This window comes from Furipterus horrens, unplaced genomic scaffold (assembly GCF_987537825.1).
Source record: "Furipterus horrens unplaced genomic scaffold, mFurHor1.1.pri manual_scaffold_1, whole genome shotgun sequence".
Lineage (NCBI taxonomy): Eukaryota > Metazoa > Chordata > Mammalia > Chiroptera > Furipteridae > Furipterus > Furipterus horrens.
This window is the reverse complement of record NW_028327171.1, coordinates 46,406,949-46,434,774: the sequence shown is the minus strand read 5'-3', so window position 1 is coordinate 46,434,774 and position 27,826 is coordinate 46,406,949. Positions and strand designations below refer to the sequence as shown.

General features: G+C 44.7%; 1 protein-coding gene across 5 annotated transcripts in view; it reads left to right on the top strand.

Annotated features, from left to right (window-relative positions):
- IGF2BP2 (insulin like growth factor 2 mRNA binding protein 2) overlaps positions 1 to 27,618 on the top strand; it is a 142,183-nt gene extending 114,565 nt beyond the window's left edge. For 2 of the 5 annotated variants that reach the window (XM_090275102.1, XM_090275116.1), the window contains exons 8-17: positions 4,787 to 4,864; positions 6,686 to 6,808; positions 7,146 to 7,281; positions 10,341 to 10,469; positions 18,672 to 18,740; positions 19,624 to 19,740; positions 22,685 to 22,759; positions 24,217 to 24,348; positions 25,939 to 26,052; positions 27,350 to 27,618. In XM_090275102.1, the coding sequence (XP_090131228.1) occupies positions 4,787 to 4,864; positions 6,686 to 6,808; positions 7,146 to 7,281; positions 10,341 to 10,469; positions 18,672 to 18,740; positions 19,624 to 19,740; positions 22,685 to 22,759; positions 24,217 to 24,348; positions 25,939 to 26,052; positions 27,350 to 27,442 (1,066 nt within the window). In that variant the 3' untranslated portion in view covers positions 27,443 to 27,618. The remainder of the gene's footprint in view (positions 1 to 4,786; positions 4,865 to 6,685; positions 6,809 to 7,145; positions 7,282 to 10,340; positions 10,470 to 18,671; positions 18,741 to 19,623; positions 19,741 to 22,684; positions 22,760 to 24,216; positions 24,349 to 25,938; positions 26,053 to 27,349) is intronic. The other 3 variants (XM_090275109.1, XM_090275114.1, XM_090275121.1) reach the window with 3 other exon arrangements.
- Positions 27,619 to 27,826: the final 208 nt, after the last annotated feature.

Below are 27,826 nucleotides of genomic sequence, written 5' to 3'. Positions count from 1 at the left end.
TCCCAAAATTACATCCATTTATTTTAAGGCAGTAATAATGCATCTGTTAGATGCTTTTGATTTCTGTAACAGAAAACCTAAGTGGCTGAAGCAATAAGAAACAATTACTATGCCATATAGTAAGTCCTAAGGTAGAGTAACTCCAAGGTCAGTTGAATCATGGGCTTCAAAGACCCATGACTTTTCTTTCTGCTTTACCTTCTTTGGGCACTGATAGTGTCCTGGCAATGACAGAATGGCTGCAGTGGTTTCAGACCTTGTGTCCCCACGGAATAATATTCAGAAGTTGACAGAGAAAGCATCTTTTTCTTGTTTTTTTTTTTTTGTTTTTTGTTTTTTTTCCCTTTTGGTAAAACACACACAACGTAAAATTTACCATCCTAACCATTTTTAAGTGTACAGTTCAGTAGTGTTAAGTATATTCACGTTGTTGTGAAACAGGTCTCCAGAACTTTCTCATTTTGCAAAACTGAATCTCTGTGCCCATTAAACAACAACTCCCCTTTTCCCTCTCCTTCTAACCTCTGGCAACTACCATTCTACTTTTTGTTTCTATGAATTTGACTACCTTAGAGAACGCAGATAAGTGGATCATACAGTATTTGTCTTTTTGTGCGTGGCTTATTTCACTTTACATAATACGTTCAGGATTCATCTGTCTTGTAGCATGTGACAGGATTTCCTTCCTTTTTAAGGTTGCATAACATTTCATTGTATGTATATACCATGTTTTGTTTACTCATTCATCCATTGGTGAATTTGGGTTGCTCTCGCCTCTTGGCTACTGTGAATAGTGCTGTTATTAACATGGGTGTGTAGATATCTCTTTGAGACCCCGCTTCTAATTCCTTTGGGTATATACCCAGAAGTGAATTGCTGGATCATATGGTGGTTCTTTTTAAATTTTTTTGTGAAGCCTCGGTACCGTTTTCCATAGCAGTTGCACCATTTTGCAATCCTGCCAACAGGGCATGAGGGCTCTGATTTCTCCACATTCTCACCAACAGAAAAATTGTTATTTTCTGTTATTTTGATAGTAGCTAAACTAATGGGTGTGAGGTAGTATTTTGTATTCACAATACCTCATTGTGGTTTTTGTTTGCATTTCTTTGATGATGGCGATATTCAGCATCTTTTTTATGGTTTTTGTCATTTACAGATTATTTTTGGAGGAATATCTGTCAAGTCCTTTTCACATTTTTTAAAAAGGTTATTTAATTTTTTTATTTTTGAGGTGTAGGAATTCTTTATATATTCTAGATATTAATCCCCTCTCAGATATATAATTTGCAAATATTTTCTTTCATTCCATAGACTGTCTTTTCATTATTGATTATGTTATTTGATGCAAGAAAAATTTTAAGTTTGATGTAATCCTATTTGTTTATTTTTGCTTTTGTTGCCCATGCTTTGGTGTCATAGCCAAGAAACCACTGTAGGCCCCGGCCAAATAACTCAGTTGATGAGAGCATCATCAGGGTACACCAAGGTTGCGGGGTCTCTCTCTGGTCAGGACACGTGAGAATCAACCACTGAGGCCCTGCCCAGGTAGCTCAGTTGGTTAAAGCATTGTCCTGACACACCAAGGTTGCAGGTTTGATCCCCTTTCAGGGTACATACTAGAATCAACCAATAAATGCATACATAAGTGGAACAACGAATCAGTATTTCTCTCTCTCTCTCTCTCTCTCTCTCTCTCTCTCTCTCTCTCAGAATATTGTAGGTCTTTAAAATATTTTGAGTTAATTTTTGTATATGGAGTAAGATAAGAGTCCAGCCTCCTTTTTCTGCTTATGCATTTCCAGTTTTCCCAACACTCTTTGTTAAAGAGACAGTCTTTTCCCCATTGTGTAGCCTTGGTGCACTTGTCAGAGATCACATGACTGTATGTGTGAGGGTTTATTGCTAGGATCTCTACTCTACTCATTGGTTTATTTGTCTGTCTTGATGCCAGCATCACACAGTTTTGATTACTATAGCTGTGTAATATATTTTGAAATCAGGAAACATTTCCAACGTTGTTCTTTTTCAAAATTATTTTGACTATTAAAGGTCCCTTGAAATTCCATACAAATTTTAGAATGAATTTTTCTACTTCTGCAAAAAATTGCCACTGGGATTTTGATAGAGATTACATTGCATCCGTAGATCACTTTTAGGCAGGATGGACGTCTAAATATTAAGTCTTCCAGCCTATGAATGTAGGATATCTTTCCATTGTTTTCTGTTGTCTTTTATTTGTTTCAGCGATGTTTTGTAGTTTCAGTGTATAAGTCCTTTACTTCTTTGGTTGGGTTTATTCATAAATATTTTTTCTTTGTGATGCTATTTTAAATAAAATTATTTGTTTAATTTGTTTTTCAAATTTTTTTTTTTAGTGGATAGAAACAACAACTGATTGGTGTGTGTTATTGTGTATCCCATGACGTTATTGAATTAGTGTATTCTCACAGGTATTTTTGTGGAATCTTTAGGATTTTTAAAATATAAGATCATGTCATCTGTGAAAAGAGGTAATTTTACTTCTTCCTTTCAATTTAGACACCTTTTATTTCTTTTCCTTAACTAATTGCTCTGGCTGGGACATCCACTACAATGTTGAGTAGAAGTGGTGAGACCAGGCATCCTCTGTTTGTTCCTGATCTTAGAAGAAAAGCTTTCAGTGTTTCACTATTGAATATGAAATTTACTGTGAGGTCTTCACAAATATTTATTATGTTGAGGTAGTTTTCTTCTATTCCTAGACTGTTCAGTGTTTCTATCATGAAAAGGTGTTAAATTTTGTCAAGTGCTTTTCTCTGTCAGCTGAGGTGATCATGTGGGTTTTGTTTCTCATTTTGTTAATGTGATATATTACATTGATTGATTTTTATACCTTGAACTATCCTCGCATTCCAGGAATACATCCACTTGGTCTTACATGCTTTCAAATTCATTTTGCTGATAATTTAAAAAGTATTTTTGCTTCAACATACTCATTAGAAATATTGGTCAGTAGTTTTTTGTTTGTTTTCAGCGTTTATTTTTTGAAGCGTCTTGTTTGGCTTTAGTGTAAGAGTAAAGCTTGGAATGAGCTTGAAGTGTTCACTTGTCTTCAGTCTTTTGGAAGAGGTGGGGAAGAATTGGTTTTAGTCATCTGGTCCTGGGCATTTCTGTGCTGGGAGGTGTTTGATTATTCATTCCACTTCCTTATTCATTATTTGTTCACATTTTCTATTCATGTTTTGATCTTGGTAGTTTCTGTGTTTCTAGGAATTTATTCATTTCTTCTAGGTTACACAGTTTGTTGGTATACAACTGTTTATAATATTCTCTTACAATCATTTTTTATTTCTGTGGCATCAGTCGTAATGCTCTGGTCTTTATTATTTCTTTCCTTATGTTAGTTTTGGCTTAGTTTATTCTTTTACTAACTTATTGAGGTGTAAAATTGTTGATTTGAGATTTTTATTTTTTATTTTATCCATTTAGCTATGTTTTGATTGGGGCGTTTGATGCCTTAGCATTTCAACTGAATACTAATAGGCAACAGAGAAGGAAAACTCTGACTCCAAAAAACCTCCGCTGCCTTGCGGCATACCTCTTCAGGGGAAAGGCTAAGGGAGTAAACCCCGACAGAAAATCCGGAGCCGGAGTCCCTAAGGCGGTTTGACGTTGTAGTCAACACCGGCAACTCCTGCGGCGCACCTGAACCCAAGCTGTATCGACTCCGTCTTTCCCTTGGACCCTTCAGCTGCGAAGAGAGGGGGGGTCTGCTGCATGGGCAACAGCAGACCCTCCATATTACCCTGCCCAGGCTCTGTAGCTTCAGCGTCATCGCAAGATGTCGATTCAACACGGGAGGAGACAGATACCATGTCACTCCCGAGTCGGACTGCACAGCCATTCTCGGCGGTGCAGGTAGACTCTTAAGAAGCTACACCATCGTCTCTCGAGACGGACGGCTGCCGACGACGACGACTAATAGGCAAGGACTGAAAATTGCCATTCTATTCATTTGTTTTTCTATGTCTTATAGCTTTATTGTCCCTCCTGTCCTTTCTTACTGCCTTCCTGTGCATCTTTGTTTCTGGGCATTTTTTTTTTTCCTTTTTTTTTTTTAGTGATATGCTTAGATTCCCTTTCATTTCCTTTTGTGTATATTTTGTAAGGGTGTGTGTGTGTATCATTGCTGTTATATAAGACATCTTAAAATTATAACATTCTTTTTAAAACTAACAACAACTTAACTTTAGTTGCATTAGGAACTCTACTCCTTTACAACTCCACCCCCTATGGTTTTTAATTGAATATTAGGGTGACTTTGGTTAATAAAATTATATATTTGTATAATTCTATGATACATCATTTGTATACTGTATTATGTGTTTACTACCCCAAGTCAAGTCTCTTTCCATCACCATTTATCCCCATTATACCTTCTTCTACCTCTACTTTGTTATTGATGTCACAAATTAATTTTTATGTATTGTATATCCATTAACATAGATTTACCATTTTTGTTTTTGTCATTTAAATTTTATGCATCAAAGTTAGTGTAGTGCAGGTTACTGTATTTGTGTATTTTTATTATAGAATCTTATATTTTCATATGGCTTTGTGTTGCTGTCTACTGTGCTTTCATTTCAACTTAAAGGATTGTCTTTAGCATTTCTTTACAGCTGTTCTAATAGTAACGAACTCCCTCAGCTTTTATTTATCTGGGAAAGTCTTAATTTCTCCTTCATTTTGGATGGATAGTTTGCCAGATACAGTATTCCTGGCTGACAATTTTTTCTTTTACCAGTTTGAATATATCATCCCACTCTCTTCTGGCCTGCAAAATTTCTGCTGAGAAATCCACCGATAATATGGAAACTCCTGGGTATGTTACTAATCACTTTTATCTTGCTGCTATCAAGACTGTTTTTGTGCCCTTGCTGGTGTGGCTCAGTGGATTGAGCACCAACCTGTGAACCAAAAGGTCACCAGTTTGATTCCCAGTTGGGGCACATGCCTGGGTTGTGGGCTGGTCCCCAGCCAGGGAGGTGTGAGAGGCATCCGATTGATGTTTCTCTCCCTCTCTTTCCCCCTCCCTTCCCCTCTGTCTAAAAATAAATAAATGAAATACTTAAAAAAAAATTGTCCTTGGCCATTAGACACTGGGGTTATAAAGTATCTCAGTGTGGTTCTCTTTCTAGTTTGAGGTTTTTGAACTTCTTAAATCTACATCCATTTCTTTCCTCAGATTTGGAAAGTTTTCCATCATTATTTTTTCAAATAAGCTCTTTACCCCTTCACTCTCTTCTCCTTATGGATTCCTATGATGTGGATATTGATACACTTTATAGTATCCCGTAAGTCCCTTAGCCTCTCTTTGCTTTTCTGCATTCTTGTTTCTCCTCTGACTTGATGATTTCAAATGACCAGTCTCCAAGTTTGCTGATATTTTATTTTGCCTGTTTGTGTCTGCTGTTGAATTTTTTAAATGAAATTCTTGGTTCAGTTATTGCAATCTTCAGCTTTATTATTTGTTAGGTTGTTTTTTATAGTTTCTGTCTCATTATTGATTCTCATTTTGTTCACACATCATTTTTCTGATTTCACTTAGGTGTCTGTGTTCTCTTTTAGGTCATTGCGTATCTTTATGACAGTTATTTTCCATTCTTTGTCAGGTATTTCATAGGTCAGCATTTCTTTAGGGTCAGTTTCTAGAATTTTATTTTGATTCTTTGAATAGTCCCTGTTTTCCTGTTTCTTTGTATTGCTTGTACCTTTTTCACTGGGATTTGGGCATTTAGAGAAACAAACACCTCTCAGTCTTTGCAGACTAGCTTCATTCAGGGGAAGACCTTCACTAATCAGCCAGGCTGCAGGTTCTAGATCTCTTAAACCTTCTTTGATCTCTTTCTCCCCCTGGCTTCTGACTGTGTCAGTGCAGCTCTAACATACTTTACCTCTGTTTTCAGCACTTTCCAAACTCAGGAGCCAGTCTTGAAAGCACTCTACATCAGGAAAAACAGAAACCAATCTCTTAGGCAGGCATCCCCTAGACCAGCTAGAATGTTGGACTCATGGTCCAGTCTCGTGTTTCTGTTTTACAGGGAGGAGCTCTGATATGAAGAATTGCTTCTCATTTGTTCCTTGCTATGCTGTGTAGGGGAAGGAGCATGAACAGGCTCACCAAATACCACAATTTTCCTTCCCCTTTTTCTGGAATCCCTTCTTGGTTTTATAATAGCCTTGGTGCTATAGCTTCTAAGCTGCTCTCTAGGGTTCTCACAGAGGTATTTCAACCTGTCTGTTTTTATTAACTTGGTATCTCTGTGGAGGTTGGAGGACCTGAAGCTTTCTAGTCCATCATCTGACTAATGTCATTAACCTTTGCTCCTTTTTAAGAGCAAGGAAAACCTCCCTAAAGTCACTCAACAGAGTTCTCCTTATACCTCATTGGCCATATCTTCCTCATGGACTTATTCCCAGCCAGTCATAACAGGGGAGTGTAATTATAATGACTTGGCTTATCTTAATGAGAATTCATGCATGAGGGTTGGTAAGGAAGTCCTCTTCTTAATCCCATCCCCACTTGGTACCTAAACAAAACAGCTTCTATTTGTAAGAAGAAAAATAAACCACAAGGTAATAGCTTTTGGGCAGCAACCACCGTGTCCACCTTAAATGTTAAATTGTTGATTGTGTCTTTTAGAGCTGAAGATATTCCTCTGAAAATCTTGGCCCATAATGGCTTGGTTGGAAGACTTATTGGAAAAGAAGGCAGAAATTTGAAGAAAATTGAACATGAGACTGGGACCAAGATAACCATCTCATCGTAAGCCACTCATTCAAATTCATTGTGCCTAGTAATGGAGATTTTGAGCATTTTCACCTGCTTTCCTATAAAATGGGAATGTAATTATAAGTGATATAATTATCTCCAAAACCATAAAAACAAATCTATAAATAGTTGCCAAACATATTTTACTACAGATGTGATCTTAAGTCGTTACAAAGATTTGAGATAAAATAGCAGGTATTCTGCACCACAGTGTGTGATGAGGGAGTCCAGTCTTCTCCCCACCTTCTCCACCAATACTTGGCTGTGGTCCTCTGGGATTTTTTTTTTCCTTTTGAAAAAAGGAAATTTCTCTTTTTCTCCCAATGGCCAGATTGCAGGACTTGAGCATATACAACCCTGAAAGAACCATCACTGTGAAGGGCACAGTCGAGGCCTGTGCCAATGCTGAAATAGAGATTATGAAGAAGCTACGTGAGGCCTTTGAAAATGATATGCTGGCTGTTAATGTAAGTGCCTAATGCTTTCCTCTCCTGATTTTCATATGAGTTTTCAGGGAGAACCCATGCCTCTCCAGGAATAATTGTCATTCAGATAGTGAAGAAAACCTTAAAATAGCTGTGCAGAATTACTCCTGCTTTCTTGGGGCAAGAGCATTAAAATAATCAGGAGACCAGTTAGTAAATTATGATAAATACCCTGGACAAAATAGTGTGAAATCATTAAAGTAACTGAAGATTTTATTTTATTTTATTTTTTAAAAATAATTTATTTATTTGTTTGTTTGCTTATTTTATTTTTAGAGAGAGAGGAAAGGGGAAAGAGAGGGAGAGAAACATCTCTGTGTGGTTGCCTCTAACTCGCGTCCCCAACTGGGGACCTGACGTGCAACCTAGTAATGTGCCCTGACTGGGAATCGCACCAGCGACACTTGGCTCGCAGGCTGACACTCAATCCACTGAGCCACAGCAGCCAGGGCTTAACTGAAGATTTTAAAATGAGGAATTGTCTATAATAATAATGTCAATTATGAAAAGAATATATTAAAGTGTATATAAGTAGGGTTATAGTTATGTAAAATAATATGGGTCAAAATGACTGGAAGGCTACATATAAAAATAAAAATAGCTGATATGTTAGGAAAGGGGATTTTTTTTTTCACTTGCCAGTTTTAAAATTAAATACTTCTAAATTAACTTTTGATTTTTATCGCCTGCTTTACTGATCTGCTCTTTTAGATGACCCAATAAATGTTGTCAACCACCTCCGCTCTAAACTCATAACAGGCTGATTTGAGTTTATCCTTCCTGTTATTGCTGTCTAGTTCCCACTCTATAATAGGGAGATACTGGTCCAGCATTAGACATTTTAAAAATATTTGTCCATTGGCAAAGCTCCACTCAGTAAATTGTTAAATTTTCTATGATAATGACTTTCTAACATATACAGAAGAGGAAAGGATACTATGATAAGCCCTCCTATTTCTGTAATTCAGCTTCGACAGTTATCAACTCATGGCCTGTTCTGTTTCATCTGAGCCATCACCCACTTCACCACCCCCCTTGGAGATCCTGCAGCAAATCCCAAACCTGGTATCATTTCACAGAGGAATAAATGCTGACAAAGAGCTGTATAGGTTAAACCCAATTCCATTACTGCAGCACAGCCCACAGTACATACCCTCTGACTTGGGTCAATACTGCATCTCCCGCCTTAGCAGCCCACATCGTATGGCACTTAGAGGCATGATGAGGAGAAGACTCCAGTGTGACCTTCTCTCCCCATCTGTGTGTATTGTCTGTGGAAGTATCGTTCAGTCATCTCATCATCTTCTTCTGGGCTCTTGACATCTCTTTCTACAAAAGTGTCTGGGTGCGCCAGTCATCTTCACCCCAGCCGGTCACTGAGATTTTTTCATGTCTGTGCCAATGTCACACATTGATAGGTGAATAGAAAAACTACTAGGTTTTATATAATATATCAAACTGGGTAAAGGCTAAGGATCTTGGCTCTACTATTCCAAACATTCTAAAAGAAGGCAAGTTACTAGGTGACCCTAGCCACAGATCTAAAAAAATAGACAAGGTTTGGGGAGACAAGAGGTTGGGGAAGGTTGGACACAGGCCAGAGTCGGTGACTACACCTCTCAGCCTTCATAAAACTGTGCAGTTAAACTTCAGCTCCATCCCTTTTGCGGCCATCACTAAAGCGCCAGTGGCCAAAATGAAATTCAGTCCCTTCTGACTTCTGACCAGAGCAAGAACTGCAAAGGCATGTTGATACACCTTCCCACATTCACAGGAAAGTCATGTCTTCTCCTTTTTCCAAAGAGTGAGGCAGAAGTACAGTGTTCATCCAGACTCATCCGAAAGAATGATGAAGTTCAGGTTGTGCAAGGACATTAGAAAGGGCAGCAAATGGGCGGAGTAGTCCAAGTTTACAGAAGAACATATGCCATCTACATTGAACTAGTGCAGTGGGAGAAGGCTTGTGGTACAAGTGTCGGTGTGGGCATTCATCCTGGCAAGGTGGTGATCACTAGACTAAAGCTGGACAGAGACCACAAAAAGATCCTGGAACATAAAACCAAATTTTGCCATGTAGGAAAGGAAAAGGGCAAATACAAGGAAGAAACAATTGAGAAGGTGCAGTAATGTAACCTGATACACAACTTTCATCAAAAAACTGTTAAAAAGGAAAAAAAAAAAAAACCACCTTGATTCTAGCCTATGTGAGCATCCCCATGTTTAAAGGTGAAAGAAACCAGCAAGACGATCAGAAAGCTGGCAGCTAAGTGGTGAAAAAGCCAGAGCTGGGAGCTGTCCTGATCTGCAAAAGGGAAATTATATATGTGGTGCCCTAGTGAAGGGCCTGATCTTTCCCTGGGTAGTGTTAGAAAAAGACTAGTAATCCAACATGTTTAAAGTATCCATTCAACAAATATTTATTGAGACCTTACTATGTACCAGGCACTGCGCACACAGCACTGAGACAGTCTGTCCACAAGGAAATTACGGTCTGAAGGGGGGAGCGGTACCTGGACAGGTGATCTGCATACCATGGGATGAGCGCCCTTGTAAGGAAACGTAGGAATGTCAGGAGAGCGCAGAAAGGGCCTTTGAACTGAAACTTTTGGGACGAGAGGAGGCTTCCTAGACAAGAAGACACCTTAGCTCAGGTGAGGCGAGGAGAGAGAGAAGCACACTCCTCACAGGGTGGACGAAGGGTGCCCGGGCCCAGAGTTGAGAGGGAACAGAATTGGGAGGCTTGGGGCTGTGGCGTCAGCAGGAGAGAGGCTGGTGAGGCGGCCTGGGTCCCAGGGAGAGCCTCGTTTCTGTTAGGATGTACGGGTACTCTCAAAGGTGGCAGAGGAACTTCGAAGGAACACCATGGCCAAGCTGAGGTTTGGCGAGCCCGCCCTAGCAGCAGGGTTGGGGAGGGGTCCACAGGGCCAGGGCAGAGCTCATCAGGAGTCACTGGTGCCATCCAGACCAGAGATGGAGGTTAACCCAGGCAAACTGGGACTCCAGTCTCCTCCCCTCATCTTTTTCTCCATTTCTGTTCCCAGCAACAAGCCAATCTGATCCCGGGGTTGAACCTCAGCGCACTTGGCATCTTTTCAACAGGACTGTCCGTGCTGCCTCCACCGGCAGGGCCCCGAGGAGCTCCCCCCGCTCCCCCCTACCACCCTTTCGCTGTAAGTAGCTCAGCATTCAGGGGCTCACTCATGCCCTGGGCACCTCCAGGCAGCAGCATGCCTCTGCTCTGTCGGATCAGAGCTAAAGCTTTAACTTGGAGGCCATACTCATAAGTGATTGTAGGATGAATCCAACGTTTCTTAGGACTTCATCCTAATAGACAGGTTAATATTATTTAACCCTCCTCTAAATCTGTGCTCTTAAACATAATATATGTCTTATCTAGGAAAGAAAGAAACTACTAGCAAAGTCATTAAATATAAGCCAATTTATTGTCAGAAAGGATTTGTTAGCTCAAATAAAAATCTTCATGAGTGTTGTTTGTTTATTAAAATGTTAGGGTATCTCTTTCCCACCTATGTCTACAATGCAGATGCATTATATTTTAATAATAGGAGTTCTTGAAAGAAGTCCACAGTGTTTGTTTCAAAATACTTACCACAAATGCCTGGCACTTAGTGGGTTCTCAATAACTATTTATTGTCTGAATCACAACTAATAACAAAACAAGAAATGTGAATTTTATGAGCTTTCTACTTGTTGCTCCCACTCAGAAACATTATTCAGAATCAGCACATTACCAAGTTGGGGTTCAGGGTACTTGACAGCTTTTTTTTTAATTCCAAGTTCTCCATACATACAGCTTATTTTTAAAGCAAACTCTCTTTTTCCCAATGTTTATACTGTTTCCATGGGAAGAATCAGGTTGGTGAACATTATCACCCTAGCCACTCCCTTCCTTTAAAAGGGAGTTTCTGGTGCAGGCATTGCAGGGTGAGAATTCCCAGAGTATCTGGAGAGAGACAGGGAGAACCCACTCTGCTCTTCTGCCAGCAACATACTGACTTGAATTGGCACCCGTGTCCTTCGTTGCAAGAACTTGACCATTTCTGCAGTCTTGTTTCTATACAGATCTTCTGAGTCATTTATAAATCTTCATATCATTTCTTTAGAGTGATACCCGTTTTCCCTTAAACTAAGGATAGGGCCCAACATGGAGCCGTGTGTGTGTGGTGTGTGTTAGAGGGAGCTGGTGTGTGTGCATGTGTTAGAGGGAGCTGGTGCGTGTGTGTGCATGCGTGTGTGTGTGTGCATGCACGCATGTGTGTTAGAAGGAGCTTGAGGTGAGGCAGGAGGGACTGTGGCTGCTCCCAGGAGCATAACAGCTGTGAAAGGGCATGTCCCCATGTCTGGCTGTGAGACGTGAGAATGACCGAGCTTGGTACCATTCCAGGGCATTGAAACCCACCTCATTTCTTAGGAGAAAGACTTTGTATGCTGCCTACAGAAGGTAACATGACGCCAGGCTGCCCCCTTCACCTAAAAAACATGAATGGTGGGGAAAAAGGTATAAAACAGGTCACTTCTAAGATGGATAATCTAAAGTAGGGGTCATTCTTTTTATTTCCCATCTTTTTCTTAATGATTTGTAACAGCTGATTCCATTCTAAGGCTGTTCACCATTTGTCACGTTGTAAATGTCCAACAGCTTATCATGTTGCTTTGCTTTATTTGTGGTGCCCTGTGCCATAATAATATGAAATAAATATATTTTGAAACAAACTATTGCATGAAGTAAAATGTAAGTGTTTCCCTTCAGCTTTCCTTCTCTTAACCAGGTTTTACCCAGCAATTGTTCTCCATAAGTACAGCGCATTTTAAACATATTTAAAATGTTTTCTCAGCATATCTAGCATCATATTATTGAAAAATACAAATGGAATCATGTAATACTCGGTGAATCACAAATTATTTCTTTACTTTTTATGGATATCTCTCCATATAGCTAGACCTAATTCTCTTTAATAGCTACATAGTATTCCATTGGATGAATTTTTTATTTTTTATTTTTTTTATTGGATGAATTTACTATACGTGGTTTTCTAACCAGCACACGATTTTTAGACATTTGGGTTGTTTCCAGGTTTTCTCTACTACAAAGAATGTCAAAATGAATATCTGTATACATAAGTCTTTGCACAAGTGTGTGAGTATATGTGAAAGTAAATTCTCTTAAGATTGCAATTACTACATCCAAGTGTAGATGCAGTTTAAATTTTTACAGATTTCCCTTCAACAGATTTCATGCAGAAATTTGAAGAATTACGGTAGCTTTCAAGGAACTGGTATAAGTGACCTATGGACATGGGCAGTAGGGTAGGGGTTGACTGTGGGAGAGGGGGGAGGTGGGTGGGGCAGGGGAGAGCAATGAGGGACAACAATAAAAAAATGAAAAAAAAATTAAAGTAGCTAAATAAGTGATATTTCCCTTTATGGATTTCTTGCCTTTAATGTCATGCTAAGGAAGAAGCCTTCTCCCATCCCTGTGTTTTCTTAGAGTAATGTTAATTGCTGGTTTGGGGGAATTACTGCTTATGTTTATGTCTGTAACACAAAGGGAATTTCTTTTAACTTAACATTGAGATAGGGATCTGACTTTGTTTTTTCCCCCAGATGAATAGCCAGAATCATTTATTGAGTAATGCACCATTTTATCACTCAATTTGAAATGTCAACTTTGTCATACACTAAATTCCCACTTAGTGATTCCTGGACTCTGTTCCATTATTCATCTTGTTTTTACACTGCAATTACTATAGTTTTATATTCTCTTTGACAGTTTTAACAGCAGGGTTATCTGTCTCTCAAAGAATGAATTGGAAAGATGACTACCTTTACTAGGCTTGGGAAAATTAAAGAATATGTAGGTGTTTTCTGCTCCTTGAAGATCTGATGAAACTTATCTGTGAAACATCTGGGCCTCTAGCACTTGTAAGCTTTTTGATTTATTAATAAGTTTTTGACATGGTTTGGTTAATTTATATTTTCCTATTAAAGTATTCCTTCCAGCTGCCTTTTTATAGGTATTGGCATAATACCGTACAAAGCAGACCACTGCCTTTTAATTCCTAACATTGTACAGGGGTACGCAAAAGTAGGTTTACAATAGTGAGTATGTGAAACATAGTTTTTTCTTATGCTGTTATTTATTAATTATTGTATTATCTATTTGTATTATAACTGTAAACCTACTCGTACCCACTGCTGTATATTTGTGTTTTCTCTCTTTTTTTCTTAATTGGGTTTACTAGGACTTTTTCCATTTCTTTATGTTTCTAAGTAGTTAAGAATTTCTCTTTTGCTATCTTGCAATTGTTTCCTGTCCTTTGTACTTGGAGAATGTTATTGGAACATTATGATTTTTTTGGCCTTGCTCATGCATGATGAATTTTTTAAAACCCTGGGCATTTGGAAGGAGGGACCTTCTGATGTGCTCAAAGTTGTGTTTACAGCAGTAAAGTCAGGCTGCTAATTTATGGCTCGTAACCTCTACATAATGTTTTTCTTTTCTCTGTATGACTTAAACTTTCAAAGCAGTTTACTGTTTGCCACTGTGATGATGGTTTTGTCAAGTTCTTTATTTCTAACAAATTTTGTTTCATGTGTTGGGTCATCTTATTCCAGAAATGATCTTGAATTTTAGTCCAAATTAAGGTTTCTTTTCTTAATGAATACACACTGTCATAATCTACAGTTATTTAGAATTAATTCTACTTTTACTCGATTCTTTGCTCACGGCAGACAGCTTCTTGCATTACAAATCCTTAAAATTTTTTGAGTTATAAGTTTCTGTTTGTTTGGAATACTTCCTCAAACTTTTTTTTTCAAGAATAATTAATAAATAAGTAGTATAATCTCTATACCTTTCTGCTGAAAATGCCTTTCTTTTCGCCTCATACATGAATGAAAGTCCAACTGGGTGTTTAGAGATTCTAGGGTCCTAGTTCCTTTATAATTTTGAAAACATTCCGCGTTTTGCTTTTCAGATAAGCATGTTACCAGCCTGATTGTCTTTCCTTTGTAGGTACCTTTATTTTTCTGTCTGTAAGATGTTTGCCTTCTGTGTTATTTTGTCTTTGCCGTTGGAATTCAGACATCTCAATCTGAGTCCTTTGATCTGAAGATTCAAGTTTTCCTTTGGCTCAGGAAAATCTTTTGCTTCGATGATTAATTTTAGTATTGCCTCTCCTACTTCCACAGCATTTTCTTATTCTGCTGTTCCCACTTTATGGAGAGTTGATCTTTTCACTCTCTTCATGTCTCTAATTACCTCTTTTTGTTTCAAAGGGGTTAATCTTCTAATGCATCAATCGGCTTTTCAGAAGTGTCTGTTCTGCTATTTATATGGTTTCTATTGAGTTTTTACTTCAGTAATTACGTTTTTAACTTCCAAGATCATTCTAGTTCTCTGATTGGTCTTTTCTCATAGCAATCTACTCAAGCACTGTCCTCTTGAGTCTCACTAGGAAATCAGGCAGACTTAAAAAAATGAATTCTCCCTCCTTCCGGAATTAATTCACTGGGGTCATTTGCTTGCCTTGTTCCCCTCTTTCATGCTGTTGATTCTCCACATACGTCTAATGAACTTTAATTTCCCATTCATGTATTTACATAAACTTAACAGAGCTCTGATAGCTAAACCTATTAGAGCTTTTTCATAACGTGCAGCATGGGCCCCACCTGAACCAATGGATTCAGAATGTTCCAGGGGAGCAATATTGGGTGCAGCTGTTAAAAGCATAGGTTGCAAAACGAGACAGATCTGTGCTCAAATCTTGGCTCTACCTCTTGCTATCCTACAAGTTTCTGGTTCCTGTCAGCTCCGGAGGTTATCCTAGGAGAGTGCACAGAGGTAGATAAACAGGAATGTAAGGAGGGACTTTGACAAACTGGGGTAGAACGGTGCCCCTTCTGAGTCTTGGAAAGCTCTGCCCATGACACTGACCCCTCTGGCCATCCACTGCCCTTCCCAGGCCCATGTCTGTGTCCCTGGTTCCTAAGACAAGCACCTGCCCTCCTGCAACATGGCATGATTGTCATCATACTAAAGCTACTTGAACTTGTGAGCATAATTTGTACACCTGACCCTTCCCTCTCCACTCCCTCTCCCCGACCCTTCACTCTTCCCTCCCCAATTTCTTCACGCTGCAAAAGGTGACCTGTGTCATGCATCAGATGGTCATACACAGCAGCTTGGAACTGAGGACCTGACAGCTCTTCCAGGAAAAGCAGGCCCAACTGTTTATAATTCCCTTTCTAATTTTCACAAAGAGTGTTTGATATATACCCCTCTGCCTACCCACGGCATAGTCAAGTCAAGTGTAGAGGAAAAGCAGACACTAGTTCCCCTCACACTCAGAATTTGACCTGAACCATGGATAAGAATAACCACGCCTCTTGCCACCTGTCTGTGGGCAGGGCATGGGGCACCCCTGGCGGCAGCACCTTCACCATCACCCCCCTGACCCCATCCATAACATCATGCTGCATTTGAAACACTCAAAACTAAAGTAGCTTCTCTGTAATTAAATAACTGGGGACCCTCACATTGAGACAGCGGGCTCAGCTGCCATATTGGGGTTGGGGGTTCCACAGTGACAACCCCTCCTTGGGACCTTGGTTCATCAAGTGTTCCCATTAAGGAGAACACTTATTCAAGTTGTCAACAGGTGACTTCTGATCTTTATGACTAAACATGTTTTGAAAATCCTTTTCCCCTTGAGGTTGTAGATGCCATGTAAGCTTGAGTGGATAGGAAATAGAAAATATGCTTTGATAAGTCACGCGTTTTATTATAAATGGTCATTTAATATTCATTTAGCTGCACAATGCCTGATAATAGATTCTTCCGTTCTTGTGACATTGCTGAATGCCATGTAACATCCTTTGGTGGCATCCCTTGTACTTGAGTCAAGTCCATGTCCAAACAAGGCCCACAAGGCCCTGTGTGATATCACCCTGTCTGCCTCCCCATCGTGTCCTATTTTCTTCTCCACTTCTGCTGTATGGGCATCCTTTCTGTTTTTCAAGCAGACCAACCCCATTCCTAGCTCTGGACCTCTTAGAACCATGCTTCAAATGTCCCCTCCCCCCTACTCCCCATGCCCTGCATAAGGTTCTACCCCCTCTCACGTCCAAGACCACCTCCTCCAGGAGTCTTCTGGGATCACTCCCACTAATATTGCCCATAGCCCCCTCATTGCCGCAGCTCCCCTTCCTCACATAGTCCTGTTCATTTTTTTCACAGTACTTGTCTGCCTCCCCAGTAGGACGTAAGACCCATGGCGGCAGTGTGACCTTCTCTGTTTGAATAGCTGTTTCCCAGCACCTAAAACAGTGCTTCACACATAGTAGGTGCTCAAATATCTTTTGCATGAATGATGATTGAATGAACCCTCAATAATAGTATAAGATCTAAACATTATTTTAATCCATTTGTGGGTGAGGCTCAGCAAGGCTAAATAAAGGATTCCCACCTGCAAAGAGCTCTGTGATTCAGTCTCAGGTTGGCTGACTCAAAACCAACTTGTGTACACCAGTGGCAGAGCCTGGGGTACAAACGAGCTCCTAATTGCTGAGTTCAGAGTTCTCTCTGCACCATTTTCCAGCTGTAGTAACTCGTGAATAAAAAGCAGTAGAACTAAATTTAATAAGTGTTTATGTTGTTAGTATTTGAACCCAGAATTGCAGCCACACTGTGGCCTGTGTAGCCTCACGTGACTTTTTGTGAGGAAAAGGCAAATTACAATTCAAAAAAAGTTATTTCTGCTATGAGGGCTAAAGGAAAGGTTGTCTGGGTAAAAAAGGAGCAGAAGCGTCCTTTCCCCAAGATAGAGCAGAAACCCTGCAGGAATTCTCCTCCCACCCTCCATGGCCTAGGACAGCCCCCCAGAGCAGGGACCTGCACAGAGACGGGTCTGGAGCTGATGTTTTTCTAGAAAGGCAGGATCAAGTGAGCCAAACCTGTTTGTTCCCTTAGCTTCCTTTCAAAAATTGAAGGTTGCCAGGAGAACACTAGTCTCCTAGCCCCCTCTTGTGTCCACGAGGTGTCACTGCAACCTCTTTCTAAGTCACAAAAAGCGGAGGCTTGTACTACAGCAATGGGTTCCCTTCCATAAGCCCCTGAAGTGCTCTGGGCACCTAGAGCACCCTTGGGAGACACTCCCCACAGTGATTACATCCCTCTTCCTTTAAGTACAGTCCACTCTCCAAGCTCAAAATGAGGAACAGTTTCATTTTGTCCCTAATATGATAATAAGGTGAAGTTGTGATCTGGAGCTCAGAGTCCGGCTGGGGGTTCAGGAAATGGCAGATACCATGAGATGTACTCGAGGGCCCTCAAATGAAAGCTAGGTCCCCTAACTCCCAAACCACATCTGTGTCTGACCGCTGTTGGAACGATATTTCTGGGAGGTCATCTTGCAGGGCGGGCCTGAGGGATCTGTGCTGAGAGCTGTCACCTTTCCTGTAATGAGTGTGTCAGCGTGCACTTGGCTTTGTGTAAAATACTGTTAATTAGACTTTGGGACTCTAGCCAATGTCCTGCCTATAAGAATATACAAAATCAGGCATATTCCTGTTTTATAGAACTATTGTGAGGATTAATAGAGTTTCAGAATAAAGTATCACAAAACCTAGTGCCCAGTAGGTATTCAGTAAAAAAGCAGCTCCTTTTTAAATGTAGTTTTCCTAATAGCTCTGTTTCTTTCTGTCTATATCAGCCTTCCTGTCTCCTGCTTCCCCTTCCCCAGACTCACATACCATGTATTTATTCATTCTCTTTCTCTCCTCTTAGTCTCTTTTTGAGTTTCTGTTTTCTCAATCTCTCCATTCTTCCTTAAAAAAAAAAAAAAAAAAAGATTTTATTTATTTTTAGAGAGAGGAGAAGGAGAGAAACAGATTGGTTGCCCCTCACATGCCCTCAACTGGGGGCCTGGCCTGCAATGCAGGCATACGCCCTGGCTGGGAATCCAACCAGCAACCCTTTGGTTTGTAGACCACACTTAGTCCACTGAGCCACACCAGCCAGGGCTCATTCCTTCTGAAACGCTCTGATGGAGCTCACTGATCTGACTTCCCAGGAGTATGTTTGCTTGTTCTGTGTAAGCCTTGGATATTGTCCCTGCGCTCTCTGTCCCTTTGGGGGGGTGTGGGAGCCCCTGTGCCCAAACTTACACTCGTTCCCGTGGTAAGTTCCCAGGAGTCTAAAGCATGGAAAAGAGCTGCAGAAAAGGTGTGCAGACATGCCAGTGTGGCCAGGTGATGGTGCAGAGAGCTATGTTGCACGTGGTGATCTTGCTGCCCTGAGTTTGGTGAGGGTCCCCGAGGGCACCGCTGACTGACTCTCTCTCCTGCTGCAGACGCACTCTGGATACTTCTCCAGCTTGTACCCGCCTCACCAGTTCAGCCCATTCCCGCATCATCACTCCGTAAGTGACCCTCAGTTCAGCCCCATCTGCCACTTTTTCCTTCTCTGAGGCTGGCACCATGTTGTCCTTGGCAGGCTAACCGGTGAACGGGTTCGTGTGAGTGCTGGTTCCTATGGTTCCAGGTCTCCCTGGGGTGACATGTCACAGGGCATCAGCCCACCAGACTTGCAGTGCTCCATTGCACTAGAGGGTCTTCAAAGCGCTGGTGCTGTCCCATTCACAGTCCTGTGATGCTTACAGTTCTAGAGGTGGTGAGAAACTGGTTCAAATGAGTGGCCAACAGGTCAGCTTGGGAGTTGTTGGGCTAAAGGCCAGTTTTCAAAGATCTTTGAACAAGGTTCAGCAAATGGGTTCATTTTATTTCTATATACTCGTAGAGCACCAACCCCTGGTGGCCTTGCCCATGTCTGAGCTGTCACCAGACGGCCTGGTCAGGGCAGGGTTAGTGGCCATCTTGTTTTGAATATGGCACCACTGAAGTGAAAATGCCGTTTCTGGTACAAGACGGATGGGGCAGCTTCCCCTTCCCTCTGGCAAAGTGTCTCCGAGACCTGTGCTCAGGCCATGCATGTTTAATTGATTTCCTGGATGAAGGCAGGCAAAACACATACCACATTTGCATGTGGCAGAAAACCTGTGAATGGACAACTTTCTGTGTCCCAACAAATGCGGAGAGGCTCAAGGAGTCTGCATTTTGATGGTCATGTTGTGCAGCCTCCCGCCTGCAGAGCCCTCGGCCACAGTCCAGTCCATGCACCATTTTGGCCATTTTCTTGGTTGTGGCGCTACCCCACCACATGGCTCATAGTAAGTATGTGCTCATTAACTTCCTGAAGGAGCAACCGCTCTGGCGATGTCTTTCTGTCTTGTCTTGCCCTTCCAGTACCCGGAGCAGGAGATAGTGAATCTCTTCATCCCAACCCAGGCCGTGGGGGCCATCATCGGGAAGAAGGGGGCGCACATTAAGCAGCTGGCGAGGTTCGCCGGGGCCTCCATTAAGGTAAAGCTGCTCTCAACAGCCGTCTGTATCCACCCCCCTTCCACCACCACCTCCCACCCATGTCCCTGTTCCTTCTGTCTCACCTGAGGATGGCAATTCCTGGCCATCCAGGGACAGAATCCCACACTATCTGAAAAACCCGGGCCTCCAGAACTGTTCCCATCTGCCCTTATCATTACCTCCCTTATTCTTCTTTTGTTCAACTAACAACTAAGTTGGAAAAAAAAATATGAATATCAGATGAGCCATCCCAGTTCTCTGGGTTACGATTGTCCTCCCACTGAAAGGCTGGGGATTGTTCCCACACTAAGGGAGTGAGCTTAAGTGGAGTATCAGATATACTTAGCCGTTTTCAGCACTTTGATGCTTTAACGCTTCTCCGCTTCATAAACCCTTGAACTTTGAAAAACTAGTTTGAATGACAACCTCTTTCAGAGCGATGGGTGATAAACCATAGATAAACAAAGAGCTGGTGGCTTAGCCTGATATGAAGCCCTGGGGCTGCCCAGAGAGGCTCAGGAAGGAGGGCCCCCTGATTTATGGAAGTGGTTGTGAATACAGGCGTAGCTGCAGTTACACACCACATCCTGCCCCCTCAAGCACAATGTGAAGAGTCCTCGGAGAAGCTGAAAGGGAAGGATTATTCAACCCTGGTCCTGCTCCAAGCCCAGCTATCAGCTCTGACTCACAGGCAGAATGCTGAGCACGACCCAAGCCGCGTGAAACACTTTCCGAAACAGAGTTTCTGTTGTTACGTAAAATAATTTGCTACCATGGGACAACCCGGAATTCCAAACAAGAAGTCTCATGACTGGGAGAGAAAGAAGGCTTACACTTTCTCTCCAAGCAGAGTTGGAACTTCTCCCACCGCAAGTGTGCTGGGGGAAAAACCAAAACCAAAACCAAAACCAAAACATTCTGAGTAAGGCAGAACGGAGATTGTAGTGAGACCATGGAAGAATTGTATTTAGGTAGTAAATCATTTCCCCTTCCAGGCCTCATTTATCCCACCTGCGAAGTGGATAGACTGGATGAGAGCCCTCAGGTGTGGGGGGGACAGGGGTGGAGCACATGGGGGCCTTTGCACACAGCAAGCTTGTTGCAGGTGAGACCCTGGCCCAGGCTGTGGTGGGCCGGGTAAGGTGCAGAAGACACTGGGCTGGCTGTACCCCACCCGCCCTTCCCAGTATTCATCCTGTGCTCTGAGATGCCACACAGGAGATAGAATGAGAGGATTTCGGCTAAAACGGACCTGAGGGATCATTTCATTAAACCCTCCCTTTTTTTCCCATAAGGGATAGTCAGAGAGGTATAGGGACACAGCAGGCAGGCAGGTGGCAGGACTGGCTCTCAACTGTAAATTCTGCTGGGCTGTGGGACGTGGAGCACCCACTGGGGCTAACTGCAGTGGTAGCTCTCCATTCACCATCACCCATGAGGAGTGGGGCTCAGAGATGCCAGGAATCCAGTGAAGGCCACAAAGCTAGAGAATGTGAGCACCAGGATTTGACCAGGTTGTCCGATTTCTGGTCCAGTGGTTTCTCACTGCATCTGCCTGGGGGCTATACCAGAATCATTGCCTACAGGCCCTCATGTCCCAGAAGGTTGAGTGGTAGCATGTCACATTGCTGGTGACCTCTGTGATGGGCAGAGACAGCAGGGCTGCTGACCAGGGGCACAGGCTGGGCTCTGCAGCCTGGTGGTATGTGGGGCACCTGTTAGCCTGGGCCAACAGCCTGCTCCCTCCTTAGCCTCTGCCTCTGTCACGAGCAGTAACGAAGAGGAGAGAATACCGGGGAAGCCAAGTATATATGAGAGAAGTCTCCTGCTTTTTAAAATCAACCTGGTTTTTGCTAGATTCCCTTCACCCCGACAGATTTCAGAAAGCACCTGTCTCTGCAGCGAGGCCTCACTCCAGAGAGCCTCCTGCTCTCCAGTCTTCGGAGGCCACAACCAGGGGCACGTTTGATGCTGACAAGCAGGGAGAGAGCTTTACACTAACTAATATGTGGGAAGGGTGGTGGTGCTGAAGCCGGGAAGGGGCACCCCAAGAGATGCTCTGGTGATAGGTAAGAACAGAGCTCCCATTCCACCCCAGTACGGCACAGCGTCCGGTCCGCAGGCTCCAGAACCCCCACATGTTTCGGTGGACACTGTCTGCTGGGGACACCCAATGCCTGGTCTTGCTCCAGCCCTGTGATCTTGGCAGTCACCTCAGCTCTCTGGGTGCCATCTGCTTCCGTCATAAATGGGGTCTGTATCCCTGGTCCTCTAGGGGGAGCTAGCCATGCGAAACTGGAGTTGCGTGGTGCTCTTGGACCTCTGCTCTGGGCTGGTGGATGCTCGGTAGTTGAGAGACAGGGAATTTCTTGCAGAGTCTGAGGAGGCAGCCATGAGCCACTAGAAAGTGGACTGCACGGCAGAACTGATTTGGTCACCGCGGCTCGCGCATTGGCCTTTCAGCCTGGCTCCTGGCCGCACCTGCGCTCGCTCAGCTGTGACGGGCAGCCGACTGCCCCTGGGAGCGGAGGGTTAGAACCACGGTCGCCTTCCCTGCGCGCTGCCTCCAAGTTAAGGCTTCTGTGGACTAACCCTTCCTCCCCTCTGGGCCTTGGGTCAGTGGCACAATCTGTACCTCCCTTTGCCTAGAGCTTTTGGCTCCCTGGGTGAAAGGAAGCCAGCCCCTGCTGGTGCTCGGGGCAGGGCACAGGCAGTAACTCCTGACCTGTTGCCAACTCTCCATGGGTGGCCAAACTCTCAAAATGGACACCGGGCACTATGGTCGTGACTTCCAGAGTGCCCCCAGAGTGGAGGCAGCAGGGGTCAGATAAAGCAAAGGCGGAAGCCCCGTGATCTCTTGCTAGGATGTGTGCCATCCACCGAGACAAAGCGGGTGGGGAGGGGCGTGGCCAGGCAGCAGCATTTTCCCTTCTGTGAACTGCAGATTGCGCCAGCGGAAGGCCCAGACGTCAGCGAAAGGATGGTCATCATCACCGGACCGCCTGAAGCCCAGTTCAAGGTCAGTGCCAAGGGCTACCTGAGCCCTGCAGGCACGCGCACAGGGCAGCCTGTAGGGGGTAACCGAGGGACCTTCAGCAGGCAGCAACCACCCCAGAGGCATGTTCAAGGCTCTTCTCTGGAGGCCCAGCCTCCACTTCCCGTCCTGCTGCTGACCAGTCACAGACTTACCCTGTCCTCCCACCTCCAGGCTGTTCCCTCCGCTTGGAGCGCTCCATCCCTTCTCCCCCTTGGAAAGGCAGATTGTCTGTCGGTGTCCAGTTCAAAGGACTGTTGCTGATCCCTCCGCCATGGTTTTGAGGATGGATATCTGACTCATTTAGTCATGCCTATCCTTCACGCTACGAGGGCATAAATATGGGGTGCAAGGGGAAATAGCACGGTGTGGTGGGTGCATGGGGTCTTTTGTTTGGTTGATTGGTTTTGGGGCCTTTTTTTCCCTCTAGAAAAATGATGACTTGAGTTTTCTAAAAGTCAGAATTATTTATAAAATATAACCCTCACCATTAAAAATGTTTAAAATTTGTCTGAGAAGGTAAAACTAACACTTATGGAAACCATTCAAGAACACTAACCCATACAATAGAATATTATTCAGCCGTAGAAAGGGATGAAACACTGATACGCACTACAACATGGATGAACCTAGAACATGTTGCACTGAGAGAAGGCAGACACAAAAGGCCACGTAGTACAGGATCCCATTTATGTAAAATATCCAGGAAAGGCAAATCCAGGTAGACAAAGGAGCAGAACAGTGGTTGCCAGGGATGGGGATAGGGAGGAACTGGGATTCAATGATAACAGCGGTTTTTATTCGGGGGGAAGGGATGGAAATGCTCTTGATAGTGATGATGCTTATACAATGAAGTGAATAGCTGAAAAGCATTGACACGTACTCTTTAAAATGGTGAATTTTAGGTATTTTAAATTATATCTTAGTTTTTAAAGATTTTTTTTTTAAGAACAATAACCTCTTGGCTACACTGGCTTTGGAGTTAGATATTAAACAGCAAAATCAAGCTCCTCAAATCCCATCACCACCATCCTCATCTCCATCCTATAATAACCAGGCCTGAACATAGCGTGCTGGAAGGAAGTTATGAATTCCCCAAATACATTCAAGCAAACGTTTGTAGGCGCTAGGGGTGCAGAAATGATGTGTGGTTCTGCTCCCTCACCCCCTCCCTTACCCAACATATAGTAAAAAGCTGCCTGGAGGGGGTGATGGTGTACAAACCGTGAAGACACGTGGGCCCTCCTGCACACTTCGCACGGTGCGGCCATGGGATGTGGCCTACACCCGAGCCGAAGCAGGGCACTTGGCCTCCCTGATTCTGGCCTGAGTGAGTTTGGGGCTGGGGTATGCAGTTGCTGGGCTCATGAATTCCAGCAGCAACACCGCTGAAGCAGGTAGGTAGACAGCTATGAGATTCATCAGTCATGTGTTGTTCTCAGGCTCAGGGACGGATCTTTGGGAAGCTGAAAGAAGAAAACTTCTTTAACCCCAAAGAAGAGGTGAAGCTGGAAGCCCACATCAGAGTGCCCTCTTCCACAGCTGGCCGGGTGATTGGCAAGGGCGGCAAAACCGTAAGTGTGCTCTGAGCTGGCTTTGTCTGCGGGGCTGATGCTCTGCCCAGCTCGACTTCCCCTGGACCCGCATGGGCTCTTCAAGGACACAGATGTAATTGGCACCACTCCAGAACTGAGGGCCCCAAATCCACGGTGCTACCTAGAGCCCAGTGCATGTGCCCAAAACACAAGGGTCCTGCGCCCAGGACTGCCACCTCTCAGCTCATGCTGGGGAGTGGCCTCCACCCCCTGAACACAAGGAGGCTGCCTCCTGCCCAGTTCATACCCACATAAAGCACCAGAACGCTAACAGGGAGTAGAGTCCCACCCAAAGTGCATCCCCCTGGCAGAACACCATCTTCCCTGAATTTCATGCTCCAGGACCGCTCCTCATGCTCTCCTGACAGCTGCCCCTAGACGCCCTACCACTCCCTCTTGCAGATCCTCGGTCTTGGTTGTTTCCCACACCTGGCTGCCTGCTCCCGGGGCACTAGCTCAGCAGGAGGGTGGTGGGTGAGAAGGAAATCGTTTTTAACAAAATAAGGATGTTTTTTAACCTAAAGGTGGCAGTGCCACAGCATCATTTGAAAAGCATCAGAGAATGAACTCTGCAGCCTTTAGAGACAAGCCATCTGTCAGACCTGGGTGCACAAGTGGCCGCGTTAGGTGGCAGGAATTTGGGAGCGCTCTATGATCCTGAGTGAATGAGTGAGTGAGTGTGTGTGTGTGTGTGTGTGTGTGTGTGTGTGTATTTGCTGTTTTCTTTCCATAAAAACCCTTCAAGGAATCAAAGCCAACCTGCAGATACAATGAGTCACCTGTATGCGAAGGAATCAGATTGCTTGGTCTGCATGTTAGCCCCTGTATCCAGGAACGTGATCAACATCCAAGGGCACACACACTGAGCTCTAGGCAAGTTGAAAGCAGATAAGACCACAGGGAAGAGAATCCTGAGTCCTTCCATATCCAGAGACTGTCAACTGTCCACCCTGTGTGTGCATGCTGAGCACTGTGACGGCCAGGGGCCGTGGCGCAGACCTTGGGAAGTGTAGCCCCATGGAGACAGGCGAGGAGTGCCAGAGCGCAAGAGATGGGGTTTAGATAAGGCGAGATCAGCATGGGCTGCGGGCTTCACAGAGGCAGGCCTGGGCCCAGGAGTGGCAGGGAGAAAACAGAACAACCCAAGGTAGGAGGAGCATAAGCAAGACTCAGAGGCCAGAATGACAATGAAGAGCAGGGAAGAGAGCAGAGCATCCTTGCAAAGGAAAGTTGACTTTGTCGGCTCAGGGTTGGCACGCAGAAGAGCATGTGTAGTTGAGGTTTTCGTCCCTGAGTTATTGGGAAGCCCGGGGTCACTGTGAGCATGTGCAGGAACCACAATGAGGGAGTCTCCAGAGTGAAAACTCAGCCTGAGAAGCAGCTCCATGGACTCAGGGGCAGACTCTGTCTTCCTGTCATGGAGCCTCCTCTGGTCCAAATCAGCGTGGCCTCATGTGACCAGGGCAGGGGTGTGCTAGATTGCAGGGAAGGTGAGCAACTGCCAGCCTCCTTGCCCTCCATCACCCACTTCTTCCACGTCCTCCAGAGCCCGCTGTTCTCTCTTTCCAGGTGAACGAACTGCAGAACTTAACCAGCGCAGAAGTCATTGTCCCTCGTGACCAGACGCCAGATGAAAACGAGGAAGTGATCGTCAGAATTATTGGGCATTTCTTTGCTAGCCAGGTACCTGTGCTATGAGGGTCTAGTCTTTTGCCAGTCCCTGTCCATTTCTAAGCTGTTGGTGGCCTGTCAGGTAGGCCACAGCCCCTGCACACACACACAGCCCTGCCCCAATCCCCGCCCCCCACAGATGGAACCCCTCTCTGGCTCTCGGGCACAGCCTGCAGGCAGGGTGGTTGCTCCACACCTGCTCAGCACGGCACCCCCGAGGCATGCTAGAGGGACTGGAAGGAGAGTGTAGAACTTGGGAGTCAAGGCCAACACACTTCAAGCCCCCTGAAATGCTCTGGTGCGAGATCTCGGCTTCCCTCACCCTCCTCCTCAGGCCTCAGTCGCAGCCTTGCTCTGCTGGGAGCCACACGCCAGCAAGGGCCCGCCCCCACAGGTTCCCCAGCTGGGCCCCGAGGATCAGCCTGGGTGCCGCAGTCACCATTCAGGGGTAAGGGCTCATCACAGGAGACCCTTACATCCCTCACTTTTCCTTCTCCATCTTGCTCTGACCCGCTCCACCCCCCCACCCCCCCCACCACCCAAGCAGGACGCAGCTGTTTCTCTTTGCTTCGGAAGGCCCAGTGACTCCACATCATGTGGTGTAGTTATTTTTGATGCTTTTTGATGGTTGGGTTTTGGGATGGAGCAGTCTTAGTCCTTGTCCTAAACCAGCGAAGGCAGTCCACGCCAAGCTTACATCGAAGGCCTGAGTGGCCAGCTTGCTGTCCCAGGCCTGGGCCTTTGCCAGACCTGACCATCGCAGGAGAAGCACCCGCCCGGGGGTGGGTCTGAGCCCCCAGGTTCCTGCAGTTCCGCTTACAGGAGGCTCCCTGCAGTGGGAACACTGGGGTGGGGTGAGCGGTCGAGTTTGGGTTTCTTCAGTTATTCAGGGTGGAGTGTCTGCTGCAGTTTATCACTTCTCCATCGCACTTAGTATCTTGTTTCTAAAATTCTTCCTGGTAACGCTAGAAACGTGGGTGCGCAGCATTGGAAGCTGAAGCGCCGGAAGTTGGGAGGGGACTGCTGTCGGACCTCTGCAAGGCTCTCTGGTCACTGGTTCCCTGCTCCTGCTTCCTGGCCTTTCTAGTGACTCCTGGAAACTTTTGGGGCTCCATCCCCTGTCCTGTACCCAGCAGCCTTGTGGTTGGGGTGGGAGGAACTCTGCCACGTTACCTCCAGGCAGAAAACGCCTGCTGAGACCACCTTTCCCCAAGCCCCACCCCCACACCACCCCCCACTGCTCATCCTCAGAACTGGGTTCCTTTTTCTCTCCGCCCCCGCCCCGTCCCCCCCCCCCCCCTTGTTGCAGACTGCACAGCGCAAGATCAGGGAAATCGTACAGCAGGTGAAGCAGCAGGAGCAGAAATATCCTCAGGGAGTCGCCTCACAGCGCAGCAAGTGAGGCTCCCACAGGCACCAGCACAACAACGGATGAATGTAGCCCTTCCAACACCTGACAGAATGAGACCAAACACAGCAGCCAGCTCGGGAGCAAACCAAAGACCATCCTGAGGAATGAGAAGTCTGCGGAGGAGCCAGGCTCTCTGCAGAGGCCCTGAGACTCCAAGCGCTGGGCCGGGCTGGACCGGGAGGGCGGTGGGAGGCCGGGGGTCCCCGCCCAGCCTCCCGCTGCCCGCCAGGGCCTCTGCAGGCTTCCCAGCCATCCACCCCACCATCCACTCGGATCTCTCCTTAACCCACCACGCTATCCCTTTTAGTTGAACTAACATAGGTGAATGTGTTCAAAGCAAAGGAAAATTCACACCCTTTTCTTTTTTTTGTGGAA